Raw genomic sequence first — 16,614 nt, forward strand, 5'->3', positions numbered from 1 at the left:
AGGCAAATGCAAATGACCTACAGCTGCACAACAACGTAAGATGGCTCAGTGAAGGCAGGGTGTTGGAACGCTTTTGGTCCATTCGAAAGGAAATAACAGCTTCCCTAGTACAGCTCAAGAGTCAGAAGGCAACACAGTTTTCACTTTTCGTAGACATCACACCTTAATGAGCTCAATATGAAACTACAGGGCAAGAACAATTCAGTTTGTGATTTGATGATGTCTGTCCGCTCCTTCCAGAAGAAACTGGAAGTGTTCAAGGAAGTTCTTCAAGGAGACTGTGCACACTTCCCAAAAGTGCAGGAACAGATTCAGGGTGAGAGAGATGTTTCTCCTCATGTCGACTTCATAGATACGCTGATTGGAAACTTCAGAAATCGCTTTGACAGCTTCAGCCTTGGACAGCAGCTTCTTCTTCTAATTGAGAATCCATTCCTCATCACAGATGTCAGGGGATTTTCAAAGGAGGTGACACAGACCTTCAAGTGGGCACATGCTGGATCTCTACAGATGGAACTGATTGATCTGCAAAATATGTTGCACTAAGAGAGAACTTTCCACTAACAGATCATGAAACTTTCTGGCTGCAGGCTGTCTGAGACTGTTTTCCCTGGTCTAACCAAAGTAGAACTACACACCTTGACCATGTTTGGCTCCCCATACAGTTGTGAGTCTTCTTTCTCCACTATGAACATCATTAACAATAAGTACCTTTCTAGACTCACCAATGAGCACCTACATACAGTTGAGGTCGGAAGTTTACATACACTTAGGTTGGAGTCATTAAAACTCGTTTTTCAACCACTCAACAAATTTCTTGTTAACAAACTATAGTTTTGGCAAGTCAGTTAGGACATCTACTTTGTGCATGACACAAGTCATTTATCCAACAATTGTTTACAGACACAAAGTTGACTGTGCCTTTAAACAGCTTGGAAAATTCCAGAAATGATGTCATGGCTTTAGAAGCTTCTGATAGGCTAATTGACATCATTTGAGTCAATTGGAGGTGTACCTGTGGATGTATTTCAAGGCCTACCTTCAAACTCAGTGCCTCTTTGCTTGACATCATGGGAAAATCTAAAGAAATCAGCCAAGAACTAAGAAAAAAATTGTAGACCTCCACAAGTCGGCTTCATCCTTGGGAGCAATTTTCAAATGCCTGAAGGTACCACGTTCATCTGTACAAACAATAGTACGTAAGTATAAACACCATGGGACCACGCAGCCGTCATACCGCTCAGGAAGGAGACGCGTTCTGTCTCCTAGAGATTAACATACTTTGGTGCGAAAAGTAAAAATCAATCCCAGAACAACAGCAAAGGACCTTGTGAAGATGCTGGAGGAAACAGGTACAAAAGTATCTATATCCACAGTTAAACAAGTCCTATATCGACATAGCCTGAAAGGCCGCTCAGCAAAGAAGAAGTCACTGCTCCAAAACTGCCATAAAAAAGCCAGACTACGGTTTGCAACTGCACATGGGGACAAAGATCGTACTTTTGGGAGAAATGTCCTCTGGTCTGATGAAACAAAAATAGAACTGTTTGGCCATAATGACCATCGTTATGTTTGGAGGAAAAAGGGGGAGGTTTGCAAGCCGAAGAATACCATCCCAACCTTGAAGCACGGGGGTGGCAGCATCATGTTGTGGGGGTGCTTTGCTGCAGGAGGGACTGGTGCACTTCACAAAATAGATGGCATCATGAGGGAGGAAAATGATGTGGATATATTGAAGCAACATCTCAAGACGTCAGTCAAGAAGTTAAAGCTTAGTCGCAAATGGGTCTTCCAAATGGACAATGACCCCAAGCATACTTGGGCTCATTGAGACAGGCCTAACAACCTGACTCAGCTACACTAGCTCTGTCAGGAGGAATGGGCCAAAATTCACCCAAGTTATTGTGCGAAGCTTGTGGAAGGCTACCTGAAACATTTAACCCAAATTAAACAATTTAAAGGCAATACTGCCAAATACTAATTGAGTGTATGTAAACTTCTGACCCACTGGGAATGTGATGAAAGAAATAAAAACTGAAATAAATAATTCTCTCTACTATCTACATTGAGAATGTGCAATAAATATTGTTGAATGTTTTTGAAATGTAGTACTTTGTTTATTAGCTATACATATACAAGAAGTGCATATGCCCCCAAATCATAGCTCACATTAGACATTTTAATGGTTTGGACTTTTGGGAGGAGAACATGTTAGTTACTGGGTATCTAATTGTGCTCACCTGCTTTAGAGAGTCTTCCTTTAGATCAATCAATCAAATGTATTTGGAAAGCTCTTTTTACATCAGCCGATGTCACAAAGTGCTGTACAGAAACCCAGCCTAAAACCCCAAACAGCAAGCAATGCAGATGTAGAAGCACGGTGTCTAGGAAAAACTCCCTAGAAAGGCCAGAACCTAGGAAGAAACCTAGAGAAGAACCAGGCTCTGAGGGGTGGCCAGTCCTCTTCTGGCTGTGCCGGGTGGAGATTATAACAGAACATGGCCAAGATGTTCAAACGTTCATAGATGACCTGCAGGGTCAGATAATAATAATCACGGTGGTTGTAGAGGGTGCAACAGGTCAGCACCGCAGGAGTAAATGTCAGTTGGCTTTTCATTGCCGATCATTCAGAGATGGAGACAGCAGGTGCGGTAGAGAGAGGGTCCAAAACAGCAGGTCCAGGACAAGGTAGCATGCCCAGTGAACAGGTCAGGGTTCCATAGCCGCAGGCAGAACAGTTGAAACTGGAGCAGCAGCATGACCAGGTGGACTGGGGACAGCAAGGAGTCATCAGGACAGGTAGTCCTGAGGCATGGTCCCAGGGCTCAGGTCCTTCGAGAGAAGAGAGAGAGAGAATGAGAGGGAGCATACTTAAATTCACACAGGACACCGGATGAGACAGGACAAATACTCCAGATATACAGACTGACCCTAGCCCCCCGACACATAAACTATTGCAGCATAAATATTGAAGGCTGAGACAGGAGGGGTTGGGGGACACTGTGGCCCCGTCCGACGATTCCCCCGGACAGGGCCAAACAGGCAGGATATAACCTCACCAACTTTGCCAAGGCACAGCCCCCACACAACTAGAGGGATATCTTCAACCACCAACCTATTACCCTGAGACAAGGCTGAGTATAGCCCACGAAGATCTCCCCCACGGCACCTACCCGGACTGTAATAGGGTTAGAGGCAAAGGTCGAGACTGAGTCTGCGTCTCTCACATGGATCGGCAGACCATTCCATTTAAATGGAGCTCTATAATCAAATCAAATCAAATCATATTCTATCTGTCACATACACATGGTTAGCAGATGTTAATGCAAGTGTAGCGAAATGCTTGTGCTTCTAGTTCCGACCATGCAGTAATATCTAACAAGTAATCTAACAATTTCACAACAACTACCTTATACACACAAGTGTAAAGGAATGAATAAGAATATGTACATAAAAATATATATGGATGAGCGATAACCGAACGGCATAGGCAGGATGCAGTAGATGGTATAGAGTACAGTATATACATATGAGATGAGTAGTGTAGGGTATGTAAACATTATATAAAGTGTCATAGTTTAAAGTGACTAGTGATACATTTATTACATCCAATTTTTAATTATTAAAGTGGCTAGAGATTGAGTCAGTATGTTGGCAGCAGCCACTCAATGTTAGTGATGGCTGTTTAACAGTCTGATTTCCTTGAGATAGAAGCTGTTTTTCAGTCTCTCGGTCCCAGCTTTGATGCACCTGCACTGACCTCGCCTTCTGGATTATAGCGAGGTGAACAGGCAGAGGCTCGGGTGGTTGTTGTCCTTGATGATCTTTTTGGCCTTCCTGTGACATCGGGTGGTGTAGGTGTCCTGGAGAGCAGGTAGTTTGCCCCCGATGATGCGTTGTGCAGACCTCACTACCCACTGGAGAGCCTTACGGTTGTGGGCGGAGCAGTTGCCGTACCAGGCGGTGATACAGCCCGACAGGATGCTCTCGATTGTGCATCTGTAAAGGTTTGTGAGGGTTTTTGGTGACAAGCCGAATTTCTTCAGCCTCCAGATGTTGAAGAGGCGCTGTTGCGCCTTTTTCACCATGCTGTCTGTGTGGTTGGACCATTTCAGTTTGTCCGTGATGTGTACGCAGAGGAACTTAAAACTTTCCACCTTCTCCACTACTGTCCCATCTATGTGGATTGGGGGGTGCTCCCTTTGCTGTTTCCTGAAGTCCATGATCATCTCCTTTGTTTTGTTGACATTGAGTGTGAGGTTATTTTCCTGACACCACACTCCGAGGTCCCTCACCTCCTCCCTGTAGGCCGTCTCGTCGTTGTTGGTAATCAAGCCTACCACTGTAGTGTCGTCTGCAGGAGAGGCCTTAACAGGAAGCCAATGTAGAGAGGCTAGCACTGGACTAATATGATCACATTTTTTGGTTCTAGTCAAGATTCTAGGAGCCGTGTTTAGCACTAACTGAAGTTTATTTAGTGCTTTACTCGTGTAGCCTGAATGTAGAGCATTGCAGTAGTCTAATCTAGAAGGGACAAAAGCAGATTTTTTGCAATGTTACGAAGATGGAAAAAAGCTGTCCTTGAAATATCCTTCATATGTTTGTCAAAAGAGAGATCAGTGTCCAGAGTAACGATCCATGATGAGAAGCAACCAGTGTGGACAACTACACTGCTTTTGTGTTCTGAAAGCACCATGAAATCACCCACTCCGATAGAGAAAAAAAAACGATTGAAAGCAAGAATTACAATGAAAGAGAAAAAGGGACCAAAAGAGAATAAGAGAATCCAAGTTCACGCTGTGAATAAACAATATTTCCAATTGTTCTGTAGTTAGCAGCGCAGCGCAGAGAATTGTTGTTGAACATAGTGTGACTGCTACAGAATGTCAGACCACTCTCCTCTCCTCTGCTCTCCTCTGCTCTCCTCTGCTCTCCTCTGCTCTCCTCTGCTCTCCTCTGCTCTCCTCTGCTCTCCTCTGCTCTCCTCTGCTCTCCTCTGCTCTCCTCTGCTCTCCTCTGCTCTCCTCTGCTCTCTTCTCTACTCTACTCTACTCTACTCTACTCTACTCTAACTCTACTCTACTCTACACTACTCTACTCTACTCTACTCTACTCTACTCTACTCTACTCTACTCTACACTAAATTACTCTACTCTACTCTACTCTACTCTACACTACTCTACTCTACTCTACTCTACTCTACTCTACTCTACTCTACTCTACTCTGCTCTGCTCTGCTCTGCTCTGCTCTGCTCTGCTCTTCTCTCCTCTGCTCTGCTCTCTTCTCCTCTCTTCTCCTCTCTTCTACTCTACTCCTCTCCTCTCATCTCCTCTCCTCTCCTCTCCTCTCCTCTCCTCTCCTCTCCTCTCCTCTCCTCTCCTCTCCTCTCCTCTCCTCTCCTCTCCTCTCCTCTCCTCTCCTCTCCTCTCCTCTCCTCTGCTCTGCTCTGCTCTACTCTCCTCCTCTCTTCCTTTCTCTTTTCTTGTTCTGTCATTGTTTTTCCATTACTTTGTCTTATTTTTATAAAAATATATATTGATTTAATTTGGTGGCAGTTATCAGGGAAGAAGCATATACACGTATAAGGGTAAGCAAGTCCAATATCCATCACAGCAACATCTGGCTATGTCTTCCCCACTAAGATCCTCATCCCCTGTTCTTTCTCTCTCCTCTCGTTTGCTCTTCCAGCTCACGGAGGCACATGCACCGGAGACGACGCTACCGGAGGTCGGAGTCTGAGAGTTCCACCTGGCGCTCCTCCAGCACCGAGAGCAGGTAAGTCCTAGCCACTGAGACGTGCGCACACTCACACACAGAGACAGAACCCCGTTTTTCTTTTCAGCCCCGGACAGAGGTGAATGATAGGCCAGAGGTGTGACTGATAGGCCAGAGGTGACAGCGTAGCCTAGTGGTTAGAGCGTTGGACGAGTAACCGAAAAGTTGCAAATTCGAATCCCCGAGCTGACAAGGTACAAATCTGTCATTCTGCCCCTGAACAAGGCAGTTAACCCACTGTTTCTAGGCTGTCATTGATAGGCCAGAGGTGACTGATAGGGCCAGAGGTGACTGATAGGGCCAGAGGTGACTGATAGGCCAGAGGTGACTGATAGGCCAGAGGTGACTGATAGGCCAGAGGTGACTGATAGGCCAGAGGTGACTGATAGGGCCAGAGGTGACTGATAGGGCCAGAGGTGACTAGGGCCAGAGGTGACTGATAGGGCCAGAGGTGACTGATAGGGCCAGAGGTGACTGATAGGCCAGAGGTGACTGATAGGCCAGAGGTGACTGATAGGCCAGAGGTGACTGAAAGGGCCAGAGGTGACTGAAAGGGCCAGAGGTGACTGAAAGGGCCAGAGGTGACTGATAGGGCCAGAGGTGACTGATAGGGCCAGAGGTGACTGATAGGGCCATAGGTGACTGATAGGGCCAGTGTGTGACTGACTGATAGGGCCAGTGTGTGACTGACTGATAGGGCCAGAGGTGAATGAAAGGCCAGTGTGTGACTGACTGATAGGCCAGTGTGTGACTGACTGATAGGCCAGTGTGTGACTGACTGATAGGGCCAGAGGTGACTGACTGATAGGGCCAGAGGTGACTGATAGGGCCAGAGGTGACTGATAGGGCCAGAGCTGACTGATAGGGCCAGTGTGTGACTGACTGATAGGGACAGTGTGTGATCATAGGAATGATTAACAGTGGTTGTGGTAGCCCTCCTATCACAGCTTCACAGGAAATGGCTGGAAACGCTGTCCACAGGAAATGGATGAAAAACTCCGTCCACAGATAGATGTACCCTTAATTACAATGCGAACAGGCTCTTTTCACAGTGGTATAGATTGATGGATTTGGTGGCTTATTGTTTGAGGTGATGGGTTAGGTTGGGTTAAATTCATTGGGTCTGCAGCAGTTGTTTGAGGTGATGGGTTAGGTTGGGTTAAATTCATGGGGTGTGCAGCAGTTGTTTGAGGTGATGGGTTAGGTTGGGTTAAATTCATTGGGTCTGCAGCAGTTGTTTGAGGTGATGGGTTAGGTTGGGTTAAATTCATTGGGTCTGCAGCAGTTGTTTCTGTTCAACTGTTCCATTGGTTAACATGCATTCTGACAACGTAAACACACCATTTCATTTACATCTGCATCTTCAGAGACAGACAGCTCAATTATATTACACCTCTAGTGTCCTTATATTAGTGTCACTCATCTGACCTTTCATTTATTTGTTTGTTTATTCATTTATTAATTCTGTCTTTTCTCCAAGTGATCAGTCAAGTGTTATTCATTCACACTGGTGACAGAGAGACGACAAAACTGAGCCCATGTTTCAAACTGAAATAATCTAAAGCCAGAGATGATTGCATTGAAATCCCTTCTGGATCTCTCGATTTTTGGGAGTTTACCTGCGATATTCGGCAGAGGAAATCATTACCGAAATTGAACAGCAGCAGGCTTTACCCCAACCGACCGATTGCGCTCCACCGACCGTGCCGAGAGTCTGTCTGCGTCCCAAAATGTCCCGCTTCACCACATAGTTCACTACGTTAGAACAGCGCACTATATAGGGATTAGGGTGCCATATGGAACCCAGTCTATGTCGTAGGGGGAAGACGACAGGGGGACAATCTGAATAATCTTCAATACTCAGGGATTCTACATCAACTGTTCCATTGAAACGATTATACCCCAACTGCATTATGGAACGGTATAATCATTCTGGAGTTGTATAATCGTCAAGCCTAGCCATAAAAACCCACTTAGCTCTCCGGCTCGTGTCCACAGCTGTAGCTCTAGTTTTAAATGTGAAATGCCACAGCTTGGCAAGGCTGTGTCTGTGTAAATTCTCGTTCCCCTAGCTTGGCTGGTTGACTGGTATCTGTGCCAGTAGTGTTTGCCTGTGTCTGAGGGTTAGGCTAAATATCGAGCTGGTTTGTCTCGCACACACACACACAGACACACATAGACAAAGACACACACACAGACAGAGTTGCAGGCATTAGTCTGTAAACAGCTGAGGGTTGATCCCTGTTCAGCCGTAGATGACATTTACTATGAGGTTGCTGTCTGGTTCTCCTGTACAGTCTGGGGCACATCCTGAGCTGGCTGCCTGTGTACCCCTGTCCACCACAGTTTTTCCACTGTCAGAAACTAGGCCACTGTTTAATCATAACCAGTCATAAAGTCCTTCGGATGATATTGTGACATAACTTCAACTACAGCTGTTCAAACAGTAAACATTGTCCCAGTGATTACATTACCCCAAATAGGTATTCTCACGGCTGCACAATTAGTGCTATTTTGACTAAATCGTTTTTGTCCTATCCCGAACGAGCACAGTTGGCAGTATATCTGGACGATTGTGTTCCAGAAAAGGCTCTTAGCAAAACTAAGTTTGTACTGAATTGTAGACTTTGATGTAGTGACGTTTTTAACTCCTTAATATTTGTGTCCACAGACGTCATCTGCACAAATCAGTGGATCAGCCTGCGTTGGGAGGCCTAGCAGCCCTGATGGAGGACCCTGGTGCGTCACTGGACCACGGAGGGTTTGAGTGGGAGCCGGCCGCCAAGTCAGTGTGTAAAACAACTCCAATCTTTCGCTCCGTCCTTTCTACCAGCACCGTAAGTGTTCCTCGGGACTTTGAGCCTAAACTAAAATACCTTCCGGTGGTATTACTCTATTAAGGTCATGTAAGACCTCTTGCTTCCTTGTCTGAAGCCGAACGTTCAGGGCAATGTTTTCGTTGTTGATGACATGTTGACATATAGAATATCAGATTGTTTATTTGCCCATATCCTCTCTCAAGATCAAACTATTTTACAAACAATCTTCATCAGATATACTGTAAAAAAAATCAAATTCTGTCATGGCTTTTACCTTTTTTCCTATCAACATCTTCTTTCATCAAAATCTTTGGGAATATAGTCTTTCGAATTCCTTCGAGGGTTGATCTAAATCACTTTTGAATCCAACTAATTTTACATGGCCTGTCCGAAATCATGTTGTTTCCGGACATCTTGTTTTTATGAACTCTTCATTGAGCAGTGATGTCATCTGTTCTTGTTTTTCTGTTTTTATCTAACACCATTAAATAATCACAAACTTAGCAGAAACAGCACCCGGGGAACTTGCTGGTGGTAGGCAGCTAATGATAATGTGCAGAGGATGCAGTCAAGCTGTTTTTTTTGTGAAAAGCTAATGGGTAAAGAATGAGTTGAAATGATCAGCACAATGACCGCTGGCAAGATTCCAACACATACTGTAGCAGTTCATTTTGTCTTCAATTCAGCTCAAGCATATAAGTACTAGTTCTTTTCATCAAAACAATACTTTTTATTGACTGTTTATGGATTGCTATTGGCCCAGCATTGCAACAGTACTAGAGACTTAGGTGATAGCGATCGATCAGATCTAAAAGACTTAGCAGTGGCTACAACTTACTTTTGAAAGTGGCGTTTCCTAGGTTCTTTATTACTGGGAATGCATTTGATTTTAAACACAGCTCAGCGCCGTTTGTTAGTTGACTCATTGTCTCAGGCTCGCTGAGGCGTGAGATACATTTAATTTCTCTCCAGTGATCTTTAAATTATGCTAATTACTCCCCAGATGTTTTTCATCACAGACCACAGGGTTGGTAATTGAAATGCAATAAGCTATAGACTAACGGTGACGCATGCTTTGTATTCTAAACACAAACCTTTTTTTTGTTGAGAGGATTATCTACAATTGGTTACCTACAAATGGCAATATTACTACGTTTTTTTCACTTTGTGTTCATTTTCATGGGTTTTAATTAAATTAACTGTCAATAAAAGTAGATTAGTCCTAATTTTAATACGGATACGGTAGCAATAGTTTCAAAACTCTTTAATTTCTGGGGTATGTTTGATATTTCCTCCCAATCAATGCAACCCACAAGAGAAAGGTGGGTATGAATAGAACAAACACACTGATTAACTCCCAGGTAGTTTGAATACTGAATATGTGGCAGATATTAAAACTGCTCCATATTCCAAATGGACTTAACAAAATGGTGGGTGTGGGTGTTTAGGGTTGCTTTCAGTGCAACTGGTGGTTGCTTTGAGTAACTAGTGTTCTGATTGCCAGCAGAAGAACACTGACTGTTAGGATAGTACTTGAGGAGCAAGATTGAATCGATTCAAGAATATTCATCAGTGGCCTGTGATGGGTGGTTTTGTTTTGACGTTTTCCCTGGGGTTTTCAGTGTTAGTTCTGGTCTGATGTTGCAGCCTGGGGACTGGATTATCTGAAATAGACTTAGGGAGGGCAGAGTTTAATCAATCTACTATGAGTGATTTGCAATCGATAGGTAAAGAGAGATTATAATCTGTTTGGAGGGAATGAATTTGGGTTAGCCAAACATTCAATCATTTGGTATCTCTTAGTTCTCTTCAACAGGAAAAAACATGTTTTTTATTCCTGTATAGTCCTTAGCAACCACTCTTACTCTTTTAGAGTAAAACAAATTAACTTACTTTAGTAAAAAAAAGCTATAGTCTAGTTTACAAAACTGGTATGAATACCTATTCTAAAGTACATTAAGTTTGTCCTCACAGACATGTAACCTGTATTCAAGATTGACTACACAATGAAAGCTTGTTATGGGCTTCTAGCCCCGAGAAAACCTTTAAACAATCTCAATTATGGGAAGAAAAGGAACATGCCAATAACAGTAACTGGCTCTGGGTTTGAAGAGAGGGTTATTGTCTTTTTCTTGCAATTTACGACTCTAATGATGCACTTATGTTGCCCGCTCTTCCCTTTTTCTTACACCTTACCTACTTAAGGAGGAAATCTTGATTGGTAAGTCGATGCTATCCGCAGACTTAGGGATTTACTGTACCTTAGGGTTCGCTGCAGGCTAATTATTTTCTTCTTGCAGGGAAAAAAGCACAATCTGTCCTATTCTGAGGACTTTCTAAGTTAGACTGATGGGATATCTCTGTCTTCAGTCCTTTTCATTTCCACATAATACCCATTTTGTGATGTTTGTTCAATGTTCTTAAAAACCGGCTTTGAATGGGGCCATTGTTTTTCCTTCTCTTGTACTTCTCTTTTTCTCTCACTGGACTTAGCTAAAGCCGTTGGTAGTTTTTAATCACACACTAGTAACTCTTCTTTATGTTCTGTTATTTCGTTCTTCCTTTCATATGTTTGTTTTAATTCAGTTAATTAAAAAAATTATTATATAAAAAAATCTTTCAATTTGGTTCAGTTTAGTTTTACTTTCCAAGTTATTCGCATGAAACAAATTTGCATGACGTCTTTAATCTTCAAGTTCTCTGTCCCCCCCCTAAAAAATATATATATATATATTCTCTGTGTTTTGGAAGGGTAATACATGCCTTTGTAGAGTATTCCCAATGCATCATCCAGGTAGTTGCTTATTGAACTAAACGAAAAAGAAAAAAAACATCTCTGGAAGTAAAGCAACATCCTCTTCCTGTCTGTTTACAGGTCTTGCAGTCAAAACCTGGCGGTGAGGTTTTAAACACAACAGTGATTCTCCGTCACACTTTGACCAATCAGAGCAAAGGACCACAGGATTACGATTCCGGGAACGACACGTCTTCCCCACCATCGACCAAAACCGGCATTTCACAGTCAAACGTCATCGGCAACAAAAAGGTCCTACGCCTTGCGCCGGCTTCACCGGAGAAACTGAAGTTCAGGGACGGAGACAACGCGTCCGACTCTGGGAACTCTGTGACCAGCTATGCTTCCCTGTGTAAACCTCTGCATGTGGAAGGTGGTTTGTCTACTGCTACTTTCAACGGGAACGGCAAGAGGTCAGTTTCCTATCCTTGAAGAATATCATACTATAGGTGATGAAAAGTGCTACTTGAAGTCAAGGACCAGAAATGTTCCTTGATTTACTTTTTTTTCAAAATGTAAACCATCCATATACATAGTGTAAGGAGGACATCTCTATATTTTCACAATTGCAGCAGACATTTTTAAAACATTGATGGAATTCCACTGTTATCATTGCAGTGAGCCGGTGAAGACTTCAGGATGTGGGGCCAAGGTGGGGAGACCTCAGAAGACTGCCTCCATCTCTCCATTGAGGACGGTGGCCTCTTCACGTAAGAGGACTAAAGCCAACTCCTCCAGCAGCAGCAGCAGAAGCAGGAGTAGATCCTCTGGGAGCTGCAGACACTCTGGACGCTACTCTCGAAGCCGATCACTGTCATCTGCCAGGTTGGTTTCACTTAGGTTCTAATGCACTTCACTGACACCTCCAGCAGCCACTTGAAATAATGTGGGCTTTCGCTGAACTCCATTGAAGTAAATGTGTTGTGCTTTGTCTTAAGGTCATACTCCCGTTCACCGAGCTACTCAGCTGGTTTGAGAAGGAAAGGAAGTGTAGGCAGTGGTAGGTCCAGAGGAAGATACTCCAGGAACAGTGAAGACAGGTAAAAAAAAAAGCTTTGCCTATCTACTCTAGCTCAGGTAATGACTTCTGGCACTACTATTGTACTAGCATGATGATAGCAGAAGGTGCTAGTATGCTGGGTTTAAAATATATCCAAATAATAGAATTGCTAATGAGAGATGCCATCTGACATTGGTAGGGTCCGAGAGAGGAAGAGGGACCCCAGCTCCTGTGAGAAGGATGTGAAACACGGCAGTCGGAAGCATAGCGGGAAGAGGCAAAAACCCAGGTCCTACTCTCCCATGAGAAAAAGGAGGAGAGATTCACCCAGTCACCTGGAAGCCAGGAGGATAACCAGGTCTGCTATTCTCTTTTCAGCTGATACACTTTCACACATTTGTGACAGGCATGCTTTATTCTTTTATTCTTTTATTTTACTTGGTATAAACTTATTCATTCTAACCACAGACTCAAGCCTGGTTCGCTCCTAACTGAGTCCCTCTTCTTTTAATCATCGACAATGCCCCCCAGTTTGCCTCAGAGACTGTTGAAGGACTGGACTGTAAAAGGAAGGCAATAAACCTGATTCATTGTCTACTAGTCTAAACAAGCTGCAATGGATCAAGCGAGACAGCTACAGTGCATTCGGAAAGTATTCAGACATCTTGACTTTTTCTACATTTTTTAATTTTCATCCTTATTGTAAAATTGATTAAATAGTTTTCATTAACCTACACACAATACCCCATAATGACATTGAAAAAAAAATGTTTTATTTAAAATTGTTGCTAATTTATAAATGAAAAAAAAAACGGACATATCACATTTACATAAGTATTAAGACCCCTTTACTCAGTACTTTGTTGAAGCACCTTTGGCAGCGATTACAGCCTTGAGTCTTCTTGGGTATGACACTACAAGCTTGGCACACCTGTATTTGGGGAGTTTCTCCCATTCTTCTCTGCAGATGCGAGGTTGGATGTGTGTCGCTGCACAGCTATTTTCAGGTCTCCAGAGATGTTCGATTGGGTTCAAGTCTGGGCTCTGACTGGGCTACAAGGACATTCAGAGACTTGTTCCGAAGCCACTCCTGCGTTGTTATGGCTGTGTGCTTAGGGTCGTTGTCCTGTTGGAAGGTGAACCTTCGCCCCAGTGTGAGGTCCTGAGCACCGTGCAGCAGGTTTTCATCAAGGAGCTCTCTGTACTTTGCTTCGTTCATATTTCCCTCAATCCTAACTAGTCTCCCAGTCCCTGCCGATAAAAAACATCCCAACAGCATGATGCTGCCACCACCATGCTTCACTGTAGAGATGGTGCCAGGTTTCCTCCAGATGTGACTCTTGGCATTCAGGCCAAAGAGTTTAATCTTGGTTAAATCAGACCAGAGAATCTTGTTTCTGATAGTCTGAGAGTCCTTTAGGTGCCTTTTGGCAAACTCCAAGAGGGCTGTCATGTGCCTTTTACTGAGGAGTGGCTTCCGTCTGGCCACTCTACCATAAAGGCCTGATTGGTGGAGTGCTGCAGAGATGTTGTCCTTGTGGAAGGTTGTCCCATCTCCACAGAGGAACTCTGTAGCTCCCCGATTGCTCAGTTTGGCCGGGCGGCCAAATCTAGGAAGAGTCTTGGTGGTTCCAAACTCCTTTCATTTAAGAATGATTGAGGCCACTGTGTTCTTGGGGACATTCTATGCTGCAGAAATGTTTTGGTACCCTTCCCCAAATCTGTGCCTCAACACAATCCTGTCTCGAAGCTCTAAGGACAATTCCTTTGACCTCATGGCTTGGTTTTTGCTCTGACATGCACTGTCAACTGTGGGACCTTATATAGACAGGTGTGTGCCTTTCCAAATCATGTCCAATCAATTGAATTTACCACAAGTGAACTCCAATCAAGTTGTAGAAATGTCTCAAGGATGATCAATGGAAACAGGATGTACCTGAGCTCAATTTCAAGTGTCATAGCAAAGGGTCTGAATACTTATGTAAATAAAGTAGTTCAGTTTTTTATTTTATTTTTATTTGCTAACATTTCTAAAAAACAGTTTTTGCTTTGTCATTGTGGGGTGTTGTGATGTCATTATGGGGTATAGTGATGTCATTATGGGGTATTGTGATGCCATTATGGGGTATTTTTTGTAGATTGATGAGGAAGATGTTTTATTTAATCCATTTTAGAATAAAGCTGTAACGTAACAAGATTTGGAAAAAGTCAAGGTGTCTGAATACTTTCCGAATGCACTGTAAATGAAACAGTTATGCTCATGATTATGCATTGAAATGTTCACAGTATAATGTTGTTTCAAGGTGTGACAGCTATATCTAAAATAACTTCTGGCCTGAACACGAGATGAAATCATTTTCTGAAGAAAGTGTAACATAACAATCCAGGCATGATTACTTAGGCCGGTATTCAAACAATGTGGTGTTCAACCTGTATGTTAAGAACAAGCTTTGATTTCATGACAATATCCAATTTCCAATGTCCATGAGAGGAATGTGGTTAGCACTTCCGATTCAGCATAAACATTCAGAATGAAACCGCAATGCATGTTTTCCAAAATCTTTGCAGTTGATTGAATTTAAACTTTATTTTCTTATTTTTGAATGTGTTTAGTCCAATCCCTCTCATGCTAACCATCTCTCTGATTCCCCACAGTGCCAGGAAGAGACCCATCCCCTACTTTCGTCCCAGTCCTTCATCCAGCAGTCGCTCTACCAGCGTATCCTCTTGGAGCAGCCTCTTCACAAGGAGCCGCAGCCCCAGCCCCAGTCCTGGCCTTTGCCGATCCAGAAGTAGGAGTTACTCCTCTTACAGGAGCTACAGCCGCAGCTCGTCTTGGAACTCCATCTTTGGGAGTCGGAGCCGGAGTCGGAGCTATGACTCGTTGGTTGGTTACAGCAAGAACAAGAACCGGCGCTGAATTATAAAACACACTGAAGAAGAGAAGACTGACTTAGCAACAGACTGAGTTAGCAACAGACTGAGGAGGAGACTGCACTATGATTCCACAAGTCAACAGGAGAACAGCAAAACTATGGGGACATGTTTTCATCTCTTTGCATCATTTCATGTTAGATCTCTGAGCCAGAACCTTCAAGCAATTGTTTTACGATACATTGAATTCCTTGGCAGATGAATTACCATTTGAATTGTAGCAGTGCTATTCACATTGCCCAGACAGAAACAACTGGAAATAGATTGATTGAATTGAATTGATTGATTGAATTTTGTCTTTGGTTCACGTTTGTCCATCCCCAGTGTATTTGCAATGTCCAGAGACAGTTTTTTCTGATGACACTCTTCCTCTGACGTCCATGAGTGAAATGAAGGATGAAGGAGCACCATTCATTTTTACCCTCTGATAAACTCTTCATTTTATAACTCTTAAGTTTCATTTATGATCTGGGATGTGCACTAGAAAGGTCTTTTGGGACAATTTCAGTAGGTTTGTGAATGTGTGTATTTTCAAATGGCGTGTTTTCCAGGAACGTAGAATAAGGTGTGTTGCTTCTCTGATCCCAGCTCTTCAGAAGGTAGAACACAAACATGCCTCCTCTGAGAAATGGAGGAGGAGGAGGAGGAGGAGGAGGAGGAGGAGGGAGGAGGAGGAGGTGGTCCCGGTGGCAAACAAACTGCTTGTCAGCTCAAATGCCAGTTTTATTTATCCTCTGATCAAGTGGAAACCATTTGAAATGTAATTCCTTGTAAAATGATGGTGAATTAACAAATCAGTCTGCAGAAGGCCAGGACTGAGAAAGGGGTTTGTCATGATCCAGAAATCCTGAAAATGTCCAGGAAAGCATTATTTTCCCTAACAACCCCTAGTGACACTGAACAATTTGGATATCTAAATTGCAACACCTGGGGTAGGGGTTAAATGACAATTTTTCACTGATTCATATTTAGGTTGTCAGATTTTTTCATTCATCTTGATGGTTATCTATTAATGTATTTATTTATGGTTGATCTTTATGAGTTATATGTGTTCTATGTGTTCTATTCCTTTGACTAAAACTTGAATAAGAGAGTTTTGAAATGTTTTACTTTTCCTTTTGACAGAGAGGAAACTCAACATTGGATGAATCTACTATTTTGTATAACGGTCTGAAATAGCACTGTAACATAATTTTCTTGAATTGAATGAGTTTGGTATTTCAGAATCTCATCGGTCTTGTTTTGTTGTCTGTCCGAAGGTGAAGTTTTAAAAAAAATGTTTGTGTCACGC

At 43.1% G+C, this 16,614-nt stretch overlaps 1 protein-coding gene across 1 annotated transcript in view; it reads left to right on the plus strand.

Moving 5' to 3' along the window:
• LOC115200513 (serine/arginine repetitive matrix protein 4) overlaps positions 1–15,963 on the plus strand; it is a 116,581-nt gene extending 100,618 nt beyond the window's left edge. The window contains exons 6-12 of the mRNA XM_029763638.1: positions 5,690–5,776; positions 8,448–8,613; positions 11,471–11,802; positions 12,008–12,214; positions 12,328–12,429; positions 12,589–12,747; positions 15,045–15,963. Of these exons, the coding sequence (XP_029619498.1) occupies positions 5,690–5,776; positions 8,448–8,613; positions 11,471–11,802; positions 12,008–12,214; positions 12,328–12,429; positions 12,589–12,747; positions 15,045–15,309 (1,318 nt within the window). The 3' untranslated portion in view covers positions 15,310–15,963. The remainder of the gene's footprint in view (positions 1–5,689; positions 5,777–8,447; positions 8,614–11,470; positions 11,803–12,007; positions 12,215–12,327; positions 12,430–12,588; positions 12,748–15,044) is intronic.
• The last annotated feature ends 651 nt before the right edge of the window (positions 15,964–16,614 follow it).

The sequence above is a fragment of the Salmo trutta genome, chromosome 9 (assembly GCF_901001165.1).
Source record: "Salmo trutta chromosome 9, fSalTru1.1, whole genome shotgun sequence".
In the NCBI taxonomy this organism is placed as follows: domain Eukaryota; kingdom Metazoa; phylum Chordata; class Actinopteri; order Salmoniformes; family Salmonidae; genus Salmo; species Salmo trutta.